The following is a 13,582-nucleotide window of genomic DNA, read 5'->3' as shown; positions in this document are numbered from 1 at the left end:
CACTGCCCTTTCTCACATGGACAAAAGGAACACCTACGTGAGAATGCTATTCATTGACTACAGCAACACTGAAGCATGCATGAGAGCACCATTAGTTCAACACAACAGTGCCTCCAAAGCTCATAATTAAGCTAAGGACCCTGGAATTAAACAGCCCTCTCTGCAACTGAATCCTGGAATTCCTGACAGGCCGCCCCCAGGTGGTAAGGGTAAGGAACAACACATCTGCCACGCTGATCCTCAACACGGGAGCCCCTCAGGGGTGCGTGCTTAGTCCCCTCTGTACTCCCTGTTCACCCATTACTGCATGGCCAAGCACGACTCCAACACCATCATTTAGTTTGACAACAACACAACAGTGCTATGCCTGATCACCGACAACAATGAGACAGTCTATAGGGAGGAGGTCAGAGACCTGGCAATGTGGTGCCAGGATAACAACCACTCCCTCAACGTGATCGAGTCAAAGGAGATGATCGTGGACTACAGGAAAAAGAGGGCCGAACACCCCTCCATTCTCATACATATTACCTCAATTACCTCAACTAACCGGTGCTCCTGAACATTGACTCTGTACCGGTACCCCCTGTATATAGCCATGTTACTGTTATTTTATGGTTTCTCTTTCATTTCAATGTTTTATTGTTTTCTTCAGTTTATTTAGTAAATACTTTCTTCACACTTATTTTTTCTTAAAACTGCATTGTTAGTTCAGGTTTTCTAAAGAAGCATATCACTGTAATGTGTACACCGGTTGTATTCAGCGCATGTGAAAAATACAATTTGATTTGATTTAAATCGAGCCCAGTTACTCCACTCTAAATGACCTCTCTACAGAACTAGCAGCTCCCAACCCAACCTCCTCACCAAGCCCTAACTCTTAGTCAGTCCTTTAGAGTTGCATATATCTTGGCAGCAGGTAGCATAGTGGTTAAGAGAGTTGGGCCAGTAACCGAAAGGTCGCTGATTCTAATCCCCGAGCCGACTTGGTGAAAAATCTGTCAATGTGCCAATGCTCCTGTAAATGGCTGCGGATAAGAGTGTCTGCTAAATGATGTAAATGTAAAAATCTTTGTTAGGGAGACATTGTGTGTGTGTTCGCTCCCTGCATGCTGCCATTGTGTCTAACCCACCAGAGGGCTGCTGTAGGCTGCGTTCAGGCTGGTAACTCCTCATGCCATTCTCTGGCTGTTTCTAAACTAGGTGTCAATTCACAATAGGCTGCTGCAGACCTACCACATCACCCAGGCCAGCCCTGATAGGCTGCTTCAGACCTACCATGTGACCAGTCCTGACTCCACCCAACTGGCTCTGGCAGCACCCCTGGCAATGCTTAGCCCCACCCACCCTGGAGAACTCCGCCCAGACACCCTCATTCAATGCCAGCAGATTGTCAAGGTGATTGTTGTGGACCAGAGCGGCCAGGGGCGAATGGAAGCCTTCCTCAGTCAAGGAAGCCCCACCTCCCACCACCGCCTCATCCAATCAGCGATGTCCACACCAGTACGGATCAGAGAGGGATCTGAGCCCCCTCTGCCTCCCCCTCCTCCCCCCTACAACCACCCCCACCAGTACTGTCCCCCCGACTCCCCCTACCCCCTTCCACACACCCTTCCTCACCCCCTGCGCAGACGCAACTCTAGTGGTTCCCGCAGCCTCGTCTGACATATGTCCCCTGATCCTACCACACCTAATCCTCTGTCCTCTGAACTTTTGTTAAACAGTGATATACTGGGAGAAACACACACAACACAAACACTCATAGACAAAGATAGAGAGGGAAAGGGTGAGACGAGGAAGGGAGGAAGAGAAAGAGGGAGGTAAGGAAGTCAGCTGAGAGAGAGGGAATAAGCCGAGAAATACAGTGGGAGAAAATGGAGAGGTTTCAAATCGATATAAATTCAAAGTCATCTAACGATGTAATGTGTATTTTTGATTATGATGTAGTTTTGACAACATTTCTAAAGATAGATTTTCTAATCTGACAGCTCTTGTGTCATCTGTACATATCTATATCTGTACCTGGCTTTAGAAAGAACACTCTAGGATGCCCCTCTCACCCCCTAATCATAACCCTGCCCTGATATCACACAGCTGATGCAACAAAAGGAATTCCTCGCAGTGAATGGAACTGTCTGGACATAGAGACATACAGTTGAAGTCGAAAGTTAACATACATCTTAGCCAAAAACATTTAAACTCTTTTTCACAATTCCTGACATTAATCCTAGTACAAATTCCCTGTCTTAGGTCAGTTAGAATCACCACTTTATTTTAAGAATGTGAAATGTCTGAATAATAGTAGAGAGAATGATTTATTTCAGCTTTTACTTTGTTCATCACATTCCCAGTGGGTCAGAAGTTTACATACACTCAATTAGTATTTGGTAGCATTGCCTTTAAATTTTTAAACTTGGGTCAAACGTTTTGGGTAGCCTTCCACAAGCTTCCCACAATAAATTGGGTGAATTTTGGCCTATTCCTCCTGACAGAGCTGGTGTAACTGAGTCAGGTTTGTAGGCCTCCTTGCTCGCACATGCTTTTTCAGTTCTGCCCTCAATAGGATTGAGGTCAGGGCTTTGTGATGGCCACTCCAATACCTTGACTTTGTTGTCCTTAAGCCATTTTGCCACAACTTTGGAAGTATGCTTGGGGTCATTGTCCATTTGGAAGACCCATTTGCGACCAAGCTTTAACTTCCTGACTGATGTCTTGAGATGTTGCTTCAATATATCCACATACTTTTCCATCCTCATGATGCCATCTATTTTGTGAAGTGCACCAGTCCCTGCTGCAGCAAAGCACCCCCACAACATGATGCTGCCACCCACGGTTGGGATGGTGTTCTTCTGCTTGCAAGCTTCCACCTTTTTCCTCCAAACATAACGATGGTCATTATGGCCAAACAGTTCTATTTTGTTTCATCAGACCAGAGGACATTTCTCCAAAAAGTATGATCTTTGTCCTCATGTGCAGTTTTTTATGGCAGTTTTGGAGCAGTGGCTTCTTCCTTGCTGAGCGGCCATTCAGGTTCTGTCGATATAGGACTCGTTTTACTGTGAATATAGATACTTTTGTACTTGTTTCCTCCAGCATCTTCACAAGGTCCTTTGCTGTTGTTCTGGAATTGATTTGCACTTTTCGCACCAAAGTACTGGGAGACAGAATGAATCTCCTTCCTGAGCGGTATGACGGCTGCGTGGTCCCATGGTGTTTATATTTGCATATTATTGTTTGTACAGATGAACGTGGTACCTTCCGGCATTTGGAAATTGCTCCCAAGGATGAACCAGACTTGTGGAGGTTTACAATTGTTTTTCTGAGGTCTTGGCTGATTTCTTTTGATTTTCCCATGATGTCAAGAAAAGAGGCACTGAGTTTGAAGGTAGGCCTTGAAATACATCCACAGGTACACCTCCAACTGACTCAAATTATGTCAGTTAGCCTATCAGAAGCTTCTGAAGCCATGACATAATTTTCTTGAATTTTCCAAGCTGCTTAAAGGCAGTCAACTTGGTGTATGTAACTTCTGACCCAGTGGAATTGTGATACAGTGAATTATAAGTGAAATAATCTGTCTATAAACAATTGTTGGAACAATTACTTGTGTCATGCACAAAGTAGATGTCCTAACCGACTTGCCAAAACTATAGTTTGTTAACAAGAGATTTGTGGAGTGGTTGAAAAACGAGTTTTAATGACTCCAACCTAAGTGTATGTAAACTTCTGACGTCAACTGTATCACCTCCATCACATCATCAACTCTCACCTAGGGTTTTAGCTTTCCTCCATCACATCATCAACTCTCACCTAGGGTTTTAGCTTTCCTCCTTGGCACTCTGTGTTTTGTGTTATAAGATGATAATGAGATGCTAAAACGACTTTTGATCCTGAAGAAGTGAGTATGTCAGAGCAGCAGGGAGGGAAGACTGTTTCTCCTGAATCCTGGTTTACAGTGTCTGACTTCTATATCTGTGTAGGAGTGTGTGTGCATGTGAAGGTATCGGGGTGTGATTGTGTGTGACAGTGTGTGTGTGTGTGTGTGTGTGTGTGTGTGCGCGCGCTTGTATGTGGGCATGTGTGAATACCATTGTTATCATCTCTGAGGTTTTGTTACATGGGTCCAAGCTTCACACTCAGGTAAACACCAGTACTGATGACAATCTTATTTGATCTGCTACTTGTCAACTTTTAATCTTATTAATGACGTTCATATGATTAGTTCATAAAAACATTAACGTTGAATCTTATTAATTGATCATGTTCTAACATTCTAGCTTATTAGTCCTGTTGAATATTTAGTCTCACGTTGTGAATCTGTACCCATTCTTTATCCATTCTCACATGATTAACCTGTTCTACTCTTCACTGGACTGCTTGTCCCACAGGGATGTATATACACAACAAGTACACACACACGCACACACACACACACACACACACACACACACACACACACACACAGAGAGAGAGAGAGCGTATTAAACCAGAGAATGACTTACGATGTAAGATATTTGTCAGAGTATTACGTATGTAGGCTGTGACACGCGGTGACCCACTGAGGCTGTCCTCTAAGTATCGCACCATATTTTTGGAGTACAGAAGAATAATGTATATGTGTATATAGGTGATTTATAGATTTAACATAGAAATAACGGACACAGTGCTGATGTGTGTATTAATACAGAGGGGAGGAAATTGTATTTAAATTGGACAAGAAAAAAAATCGATTTGTTTTTCCAACTATGGGCGCAACAGAACCCACTGTTACCACGGGAGACAGAACAGGCACCATGGAAACATACACAGAGATGACATCACTAAATTATCATAGTTAGAGTTATAGTGGTTGTGATCGCGCTAACGTAAGCATTAGATGGTTTAGTGGAAAATAAGCAGGAATCATAGTAGACATTTTAGCATGTTCTAAAGCCCTTATATATTATCGCCCTAACCCTAGCTCTGAGTCTGGCTCACCTGTCCTTCTTGGAGATGTGTTACACTATTGAGCACCTGTGCACCGACACACTTATAAAGTATTTACTAAGAGAATATCATGTTTATAACAAGTGTTTACTACTGGAATATTTCTAAAGATTTGTTTGAAATTAATTAAAGAATAAAGTAGTTTGTACTCTGCCTTGAGTCCTGTGTGTGTGTGTGTGTGTGTGTGTGTGTGTGTGTGTGTGTGTGTGTGTGTGTGTTATACTGTACACACAGTTTCTCAGACTTTCTCAGGGTGTGATTTCATGTCCACTAAACAGCTCACATTGCACAAGATGACAGACAGACCAACAGAGAGATCGATAGATATGCAGACTGATAAGACAGACAGGTGAGTAGGGGAGTTGATTTTACTTGTCCAAAACACAGATGTAGAACACTCAGAGAAAATACATGAAATAAACCATAACACCCCACAAATAAATTATCCCCCAAACACGATGATAGTAACATAGTAACACGATGATAGTAACATAGTAACACGATGATAGTAACATAGTAACACGATGATAGTAACATAGTAACACGATGATAGTAACATAGTAACACGATGATAGTAACATAGTAACACGATGATAGTAACATAGTAACACGATGATAGTAACATAGTAACACGATGATAGTAACATAGTAACACGATGATAGTAACATAGTAACACGATGATAGTAACATAGTAACACGATGATAGTAACATAGTAACACAGTGACACAAACAGATGAACACAGTGACAACACTTATTTGGCTGAACAACTTAAATGTACAAAAACATGATACAAGAATATAATAAAATACACAGTGGTATGACTAGTGCAAGATACCTGTATACTTACATGTGTGATATATATAGCCTATATATTAGGGCTGTCAAATTAAGAAAAAAAATGTAATCGTGTTAATCGCAGGATTTGCTGTGATTAATCGGCATTGTTAAAATTGGGCTGTAATTTAAGATTATTCATACAAAAAGCATTACAAAAATATTGACGTCTTGATTTTGTCCAAAGTAACAATAATTCAAATCAGGTAAATTGATAAAACACATGTTCTTTAACCTCAATGTCAACTTGTTTGGACATCACATTGTGGTTTTTAGCTGTATGCATGATGTATTTTGGATGTTTTCATTCTATTTTCAACACTTTCAGACGTGATTAAACGCGATAACAAAAAAAATGTGTGCACTAAAATGACAAAAAGTGAACTTGAGTTAACTGGTTAACTCTGACAGCCCTACTATATATATACACATGTATCTCCCACTCCGTCTGTTCTGCCTGACGACATAGAAAAGATGGAGGGCTCCAAGAGGGTTGCAATGCTGTGTTGATTCAGGCCAGGGAACCACCAGGTTCTGTTGGGTGGTTTTGACTCTCCTGCCAGAAAAGGGCAACTTCTCTCCTTCCTCTCTCCCTCCCTCCCTCCCTCTTTCTCTCCCTCTATCTCTGGTTGACCAATCCATCTGACAAACAGTCAGTATGTCCAGGATTTGGCCCCATGACTCAGGAATAGGTGTGTTTATCAGGTGTGAAGTTGACTGAGAAGTTCTCAGCCTTTACATCGTAGTCTCCTCCCATTCCAGTTCAACATCACCTGCAAGAGAACAAAAGAGTAGAGATGTGAAATGTGCGTTTATGACTTGTGTCTGCTAGCGTATGTGTGTGTGTGCGTGCGTCTGCTCACCCTCCATAGCATCCAGTGAGTCCATCTTCTCCAGAGCAGAGTAGTTAACAAACCAGATGGACTGGCTGTTTCCTTTACTGTTCAGCAGGTCCAGAGTACTCTGGTGTAGGAACATATACTGGGCCTGGGGACATGCATGCATACACTTGGTAAGATTATGTCAGGCTCTCTACAGGTTTGAATACATCAGGACAACAGGGGGAAACTAGATCATACTATAAGGTATCATATCAATATCACAGTCAGAATATTTCATTATTTTATGATACATGTTGTATAAAGACATATTTCTCACTAGGTTCTGCACCATACACATCCTCTCACTGCGGAGTTCAGCCACCAGACCGTAGATGTCCACAAAGTCGTGATCACTAACGTGTTGGATCAGGTGATCCAGCGCTATAAACACTCCTGTCCTGCCCACGCCAGCACTGCAGTGCACCACTATAGTGGTGTTCTCATGCCTGTTGGCTCTGATGGCTCGAACAAACTGTATGAGTGTGGTGCTAGACTCGGGTACACCATGCTCTGGCCAGGAGGTGTAGTTGAAGTGGTGAACCACCATGTAGTCCCCATGCTAGGGAGAGAAAGAAAGAGAGAGAGGGGGAGAACAATGTTTTGATTATCAAGAGGGAAACTGTGAAAACGTAGTTATTCTGGGGTTCTCGTGTGTCTATGTGTGTGTGTGTTACCCTCTCCACTTTGAGAGCTCGGACGGTCCAGTCAGGATAGACGTCTTCTGTCAACTTGGTGATGATGATGTCCCCAAATACTGTCACCGGCTTATTATCTTCTGGCCAGTACTGGTGACACCGGATCTACACACACACACAATTGGTGACAGCGGATCTAAACAGAAATTCAACCCTGACACTACTAGAACCTTGGTCCGGTCCTTACCCTTCCTTTCTCATAGCACTGTGTGAGCATAGCAATGGTTTGTGTGCGAGTCTCCCAGATCATCCTCCAGAAGTCAGCCACAGTACCGGGGAGAGGACCCTGGGTCGCTATGAACTCACTGGGACACAGATAGCCCTATTGAGGGAGAAGGAGATGCAGCAAGAGAGATAATCTTATAGTCAGAACTGAGCAAAGTCTCAAATCTCCAGTTATTTTTATTTCATTTTTTACTTTTACCCCCCTTTTACCCCCTTTTCATCATATCCAATTGGTAGTTACGATCTTGTCTCATCGCTCAGAGCCATGCGTCCTCTAAAACACGACCCTGCCAAACCGCACTGCTTCTTGACCCACTGCTTGCTTAACCCGGAAGCCAGTCGCACCAATGTGACGGAGGAAACACCGTCCAACTGATCAGCTTGCAGGCACTGGGCCCGCCACAAGGAGTCACTAGAGCACGATGAGACAAGGAAATCCCAGCCGGCCAATTGTGCGCCGCCCCATGGGTCTCCCGTTCACAGCCGGTTGTGACACAGCCTGGGATCAAACCCACAAGTCTCCAGTTTTGTAGTAAACAAAATTGGAGTGTTTAGAAGGCAAGGTTCAAGAGGTGATGACATTTTCTCTAAAAGCATGAGTGTTCTCTTTCCTGTGTGTGTGTGTGTTAAGGGATTTTTTTATCAATAATGAATTCCTTTAACAGTGTGTGTGTGTGTGTGTGTGTGTGTGTGTGTGTGTGTGTGTGTGTGTGTGTGTGTGTGTGTGTGTGAGACTCACTGAGATGAAGCTAGCGTTGATGTAGTCAGATCCAGGCAGGCCAGGTTCAGACAGCAGCTTAACACGGTTGTTGTTGTCTGTAGAGGAGAGAGTGTGTTAGGCTGTGTGTGTTTGCTACGCTTAGTGTGTGTGCATGCATGTGTGCTCATACAGGGTTTGATGTTAGTGAAGCGGTTCGTGGATCTGTTCCAGGGAAGGTCAGCATCTGATGTAGCCAGGTCGTGCAGCAGTTTGGGTAGCTCCTGGAAAGGACAGGGTTAACACTGTCAGACTACACACAGACCCACAAACGCACACGCACATACATGCAGGCACGCACACACACACAGGTTTTCACAGCGGTCAGAGGTCAGAGGTACATACTGCGAACTCTTCCTGGAACTTGGCGTTCTCGTTGGCACACAGATCCTCTACATGCTGCAGAAAAGACTTCTTATTGACGGGCCTGAGAGACAGAGAGAGATGGGGTAAGAGAAATCCTTCACAGAGCAGCAATCCACATCTAACTAGTATTTCCAAGCAAATACAATCACATAGCACAACGTACACACTCATCAGGTGACTTACTTGAGAGACTTTCTGTAGCTGAGAAGTCTGAAACAGAGTTGACAGAACAATGTGAGTCACACTGTGAGTACGGCAGACTCTACTTTCCATTACTCTACAGTTACAAACTCACACACTGAATGAATAACAGCACTTCACTACGAAACTAAAGCAATGAGAGAGACAACAACACACTGCAATGCAACTCAGCAACACACACATGGAGAGCTACAACACACTGCCTACAGAGGTAGGATCTTAATTTGAGGCAGGAAAATAATCCTGCAGAAACAGAAAATGTATTATTACGTGGATTATAATTAATGGACGTTTTTGCAGGGGTTGATAGACTTTTCATTAGGGCAAATCAAGTCAGAAATGTAAAAGTGGAAATTAAAAACGTTTTTAAAACTAAAATACACTACAAGTTTGCAGCAACAAAAGAGTGATCAAATGAAGATCCTACATCGGTAATACCAACTTACTGGATGACAAATATCTCCTTCCGTCTAAAGAAGAAGGAGGAATACCTGGAGAAGAGTGTGAGAGAGGGGTTAAAGTGAGAGAGTGGGCAGACAGCCATGTGTGTGGTTGTGTGATTGTGATTATGTGTGTGTGTGTGTGTGTGTGTGTGTGTGTGTGTGTGTGTGTGTGTGTGTGTGTGTGTGTGTGTGTGTGTGTGTGTGTGTGTGTGTGTGTGTGTGTGTGTGTGTGTGTGTGTGTGTGTATATGTGTGTGTGTGTGTGTATGAGGAAAAAGACACGCACACGTAGGTTGCACACACACACACACACACACTGACCGGTGTAGCTTCTCTTCCTTCAACTCCAGGTCGGCCACAGCGATCATCTGATCCAGTTTAAACTTGGTCTCTATAATCTCCGCCTCCCGGGGAGAATAGGTCCCTCCCTCCTTCTGACGCTGACGGATCCTGCCATTGGATGAGGAACATGTCAAAAGCTCTGAGACACCTGAATACCGCTGGCTGGGTTTAAACCTTGGTCAGCTAGAACCATCAGAGGAACATTGAGTTTACCTGACAGAGGCATAGATGATGATGATGAGTAGCACGGCCAGGAAGAAGGAGAGGAGAACTCCCAGAATGATCTGTTCATCTCTGGTCAACAACCCATCCACTGACAGACAGAAGGGGGAGAGGGGGGATGGACAGAGGTGTTGTTGAATTGCTTTGCATTGGAGAGGAGAGCTGTATGTGTGAGGTTGTGGAAAGAATGGGGAGGAGTGGTTACCTGTGGTTCTGATATGCTCAGAGTAGTCAGAGTCTGTGTACTGGCCTCGGATGTTGGTGGCTCGGAATTTAAACCTGCAACACAGACAAAGACACGCACTGTATTATGCACTTTGTATGTGTGTGTGTTTACATGTGTGTATTGTGGATACTCACACGTAGACAGTGTTTGGTTTGAGGGGTCCGTTACAGAGTGTGTTACTGTACTCCTCCGTCAGACAGTTGCCCTCCTCTCCGATAACATAGTGGTCTTCCTGGTGGTCTCTACGGTCCAGCACCCTGTCCCTCACAATTCTGTGTCTAATCTGTGAGTTGTTGTGTCTGCTGGTTTGTGTGTGTGAGTCCCTGCTTTCGCCGTCCCTCACACAGAGTGGGTTGGGGAAGCCATTGTCAGTCAGGTAGGGGGCGGGACGAGAGAGGAATGCCATCTTCCAGTTGGTTAGGTTCCTGCTGTCCATCACTGAGACAGAGAGACAGACAGATCTCAGAATAGGCCTAAAGCAGCGGCTCCTAAACATTTTATTTTTGGATATATTTTTTGTCTGATAGATGTACTGTATGTTTATGTGTGTGTCTGTGCATGTTAGTGCGTGTGATGTCGTACCCCCAGATTCTGCCACGATGATCTGGATGCTACTGATTGGTCCGTTGTCATCACTGTAGAAACAGGCTGGCATGCGAACAATGATGCTCCTGGAGGTTACCATGGCAACTCCTCCTCGGTCCAGCACAGCCTGGGGTCTCTGGGTGGGCTTGGCAGGAGCTACACACACACACACACACACACACACACACACACACACACACACACACACACACACACACACACACACACACACACACACACACACACACACACACACACATACGTTGCAGTTATGTAGGGGTCATGTTGTGGTTATGAATGGGTTACGGGATTCCTAAAAAAAGACCATGATTTTTAGGATTTTCCCCCTAGAATGGTCCTTTGGAGGAAGGATTGTTGATATATTCAGTTGAAGTCGGAAGTTTACATGCACTTAAGATGGAGTCATTAAAACTCGTTTTCAACCACTCCACACATTTTTTGTTAACAAACTATAGTTTTGTTAAGTCGGTTAGGACATCTAATTTGTGCATGACAAGTCATTTTTCCAACAATTGTTTATAGACAGATTATTTCACTTAAAATTCACTGTATCACAATTCCAGTGGGTCAGAAGTTTACATACACCAAGTTGACTGCCTTTAAACAGCTTGGAAATATCCAGAAAATGATGCCATTTAGAATCTTCTGATGACTCAATTGGAGGTGTACCTGTGGATGTATTTGATTTTCCCATGATGTCAAGCAAAGAGGCACTGAGTTTGAAGGTAGGCCTTGAAATACATCCACAGGTACACCTCCAATTGACTTAAATGATGTCAATTAGCATATCAGAAGCAGTTTAAAGGCACAGTCAACATAGTGTATGTAACTTCTGACCCAGTGGAATTGTGATACAGTGAAATATAAGTGAAATACTCTGTCTGTAAACAATTGTTGGAAAAATGACTTGTGTCATGCACAAAGTAGATGTCCTCATCAACTTGTCAAGAAATTTGTGAAGTGGTTGAAAAACAAGTTTTAATGACTCCAACCTAAGTGCAAGTAAACCTCCGACTTCAACGGTATATTTCTGTTTATTCTCAAACAATATCTACAGTTCCAAAGGAGGATGTCTGCTCCTTTTAGTGCTACGATCCAATTTGTAAGCATTCCCAATATTAACATGAACTCAAGTCCTTCCTCCAAAGGAACATTCTATGGATTAGATTTCCAGATAATTTTCTTTTTTTGTCCTGGTTTCATGAGTAATCACCCTTATGTAGTGTAAATGTAGCACTGTACCTATGATTCCAGTAGTGATCCGAACCTCTGAGCTGGGGGGGCTTAAACCTGCTCCGTTTACTGCTGCTATCTGAGAGAGAGAGAAACTATTTGGCCCTAAACAGACAATACACAGTGGCAGAATACCTGACCACTGTGACTGACCCAGAATTAAGGAAAGCTTCGACTAATGTACAGTCTCAGTGAGCATAGCCTTGCTATTGAGAGAGACCACCATAGGCAGACCTGGCTCTCAAGAGAAGGCAGGCTATGTACACACTGCCCACAAAATGAGGTGGAAACTGAGCTGCACTTCCTAACCTCCTGCCAAATGTATGACCATATTAGAGACACATATTTCCCCCAGATTACACAGATCCACAAATAATTTGAAAACAATAAACTCCCATATTTACTGGGTGAAATACCAGTGTGCATCACAGAAGCAATAATTGTGACCTGTTGCCACAAGAAAAGGGCAACCAGTGAAGAACAAACACCATTGTAAATACAACCCACATTTATTTATTTTTCCCTTTTGTACAGCGCTACAACACTGTATACAGACATAATATGACATTTGAAATATTTACTGTTCCCTTTTTATTGTTTATTTCACTTTTGATAATCCATTTCAATTACTTTGGCAATGTAAACATATGTTTTCCATGCCAATGAAGTCCCTTGAATTGAATTGAGAGAGTATTTTGTGACAGTGTGTGTGTTCCTCGCCCGTATATTATAGTTGTGACCTGTGTGTGTGTAGTTGTGACTTGTGTGTGTGTAGTTGTGACTTGTGTGGGTGTAGTTGAGTCCTGTGTGTGTGTAGTTTAGTCCTGTGTGTGTGTAGTTGAGTCCTGTGTGTGTGTAGTTGAGTCCTGTTTGTGTGTGTGTGTGTGTGTGTGTGTGTGTGTGTGTGTGTGTGTGTGTGTGTGTGTGTGTGTGTGTGTGTGTGTGTGTGTGTGTGTGTGTAGTTGTGACCTGTGTGTGTGTAGTTGAGTCCTGTGTGTGTGTGTAGTTGAGTCATGTGTGTGTGTGTGTGTGTGTGTGTGTGTGTGTGTGTGTGTGTGTGTGTGTGTGTGTGTGTGTGTGTGTGTGTGTGTGTGTGTGTAGTTGAATCATGTGTGTGTGTAGTTGTGACCTGTGTGTGTGTCTAGTTGTGACATGTGTGTGTAGTTGTGTGTGTGTGTGCCCTATGTGTGTAGTTGTGACCTGTGTGTGTATGTAGTTGGGACCCGTGTGTGTGTGTGTAGTTGTGACCTGTGTGTATGTGTGTAGTTGTGACCTGTGTGTGTGTGTGTAGTTGTGGCCTGTGTGTGTAGTTGTGACCTGTGTGTATGTGTGTAGTTGTGACCTGTGTGTGTGTGTAGTTGTGGCCTGTGTGTGTAGTTGAGTCCTTTGTGTGTAGTTGTGACCTGTGTGTGGGTGTGTGTAGTTGAGTCCTGTGTGTGTAGTTGTGACCCGTGTGTGTGTGTGTGTGTGTATATGTAGTTGTGACCTGTGTGTGTGTAGTTGAGTCCTGTGTGTGTAGTTGAGTCCTGTGTGTGTAGTTGTGGCATGTGTGTGTAGTTGTGC

At 43.5% G+C, this 13,582-nt stretch overlaps 2 protein-coding genes across 6 annotated transcripts in view; one reads left to right on the top strand and one right to left on the bottom strand.

The window, feature by feature from the left end:
• LOC118396262 (IQ motif and SEC7 domain-containing protein 3) overlaps positions 1–5,368 on the top strand; it is a 33,234-nt gene extending 27,866 nt beyond the window's left edge. The window contains exon 15 of the mRNA XM_052467004.1: positions 1,204–5,368. Coding sequence (XP_052322964.1) covers positions 1,204–1,665 — 462 coding nt within the window. The 3' untranslated portion in view covers positions 1,666–5,368. The remainder of the gene's footprint in view (positions 1–1,203) is intronic.
• The window catches only part of ptprq (protein tyrosine phosphatase receptor type Q), a 48,233-nt gene continuing 39,991 nt past the window's right edge, over positions 5,341–13,582 (bottom strand). For 3 of the 5 annotated variants that reach the window (XM_052465849.1, XM_052465854.1, XM_052465853.1), the window contains 16 exons: positions 12,029–12,098; positions 10,763–10,921; positions 10,315–10,618; positions 10,160–10,233; positions 9,946–10,045; positions 9,712–9,840; positions 9,395–9,439; positions 8,931–8,957; positions 8,727–8,808; positions 8,515–8,605; positions 8,364–8,440; positions 7,587–7,721; positions 7,379–7,504; positions 6,982–7,263; positions 6,687–6,810; positions 5,341–6,596 (listed from right to left, as the gene is read on the bottom strand). In XM_052465849.1, the coding sequence (XP_052321809.1) occupies positions 6,559–6,596; positions 6,687–6,810; positions 6,982–7,263; positions 7,379–7,504; positions 7,587–7,721; positions 8,364–8,440; positions 8,515–8,605; positions 8,727–8,808; positions 8,931–8,957; positions 9,395–9,439; positions 9,712–9,840; positions 9,946–10,045; positions 10,160–10,233; positions 10,315–10,618; positions 10,763–10,921; positions 12,029–12,098 (1,863 nt within the window). In that variant the 3' untranslated portion in view covers positions 5,341–6,558. Of the gene's footprint in view, positions 6,597–6,686; positions 6,811–6,981; positions 7,264–7,378; positions 7,505–7,586; positions 7,722–8,363; positions 8,441–8,514; positions 8,606–8,726; positions 8,809–8,930; positions 8,958–9,394; positions 9,440–9,711; positions 9,841–9,945; positions 10,046–10,159; positions 10,234–10,314; positions 10,619–10,762; positions 10,922–12,028; positions 12,099–13,582 lie in introns of those variants that run through there. The other 2 variants (XM_052465852.1, XR_008066440.1) reach the window with 2 other exon arrangements.

The sequence above is a fragment of the Oncorhynchus keta genome, chromosome 17 (genome assembly GCF_023373465.1).
Source record: "Oncorhynchus keta strain PuntledgeMale-10-30-2019 chromosome 17, Oket_V2, whole genome shotgun sequence".
Lineage (NCBI taxonomy): Eukaryota > Metazoa > Chordata > Actinopteri > Salmoniformes > Salmonidae > Oncorhynchus > Oncorhynchus keta.
Note: the sequence above shows the minus strand (reverse complement) of the source record. Positions and strands in the feature narration are given on the sequence as shown.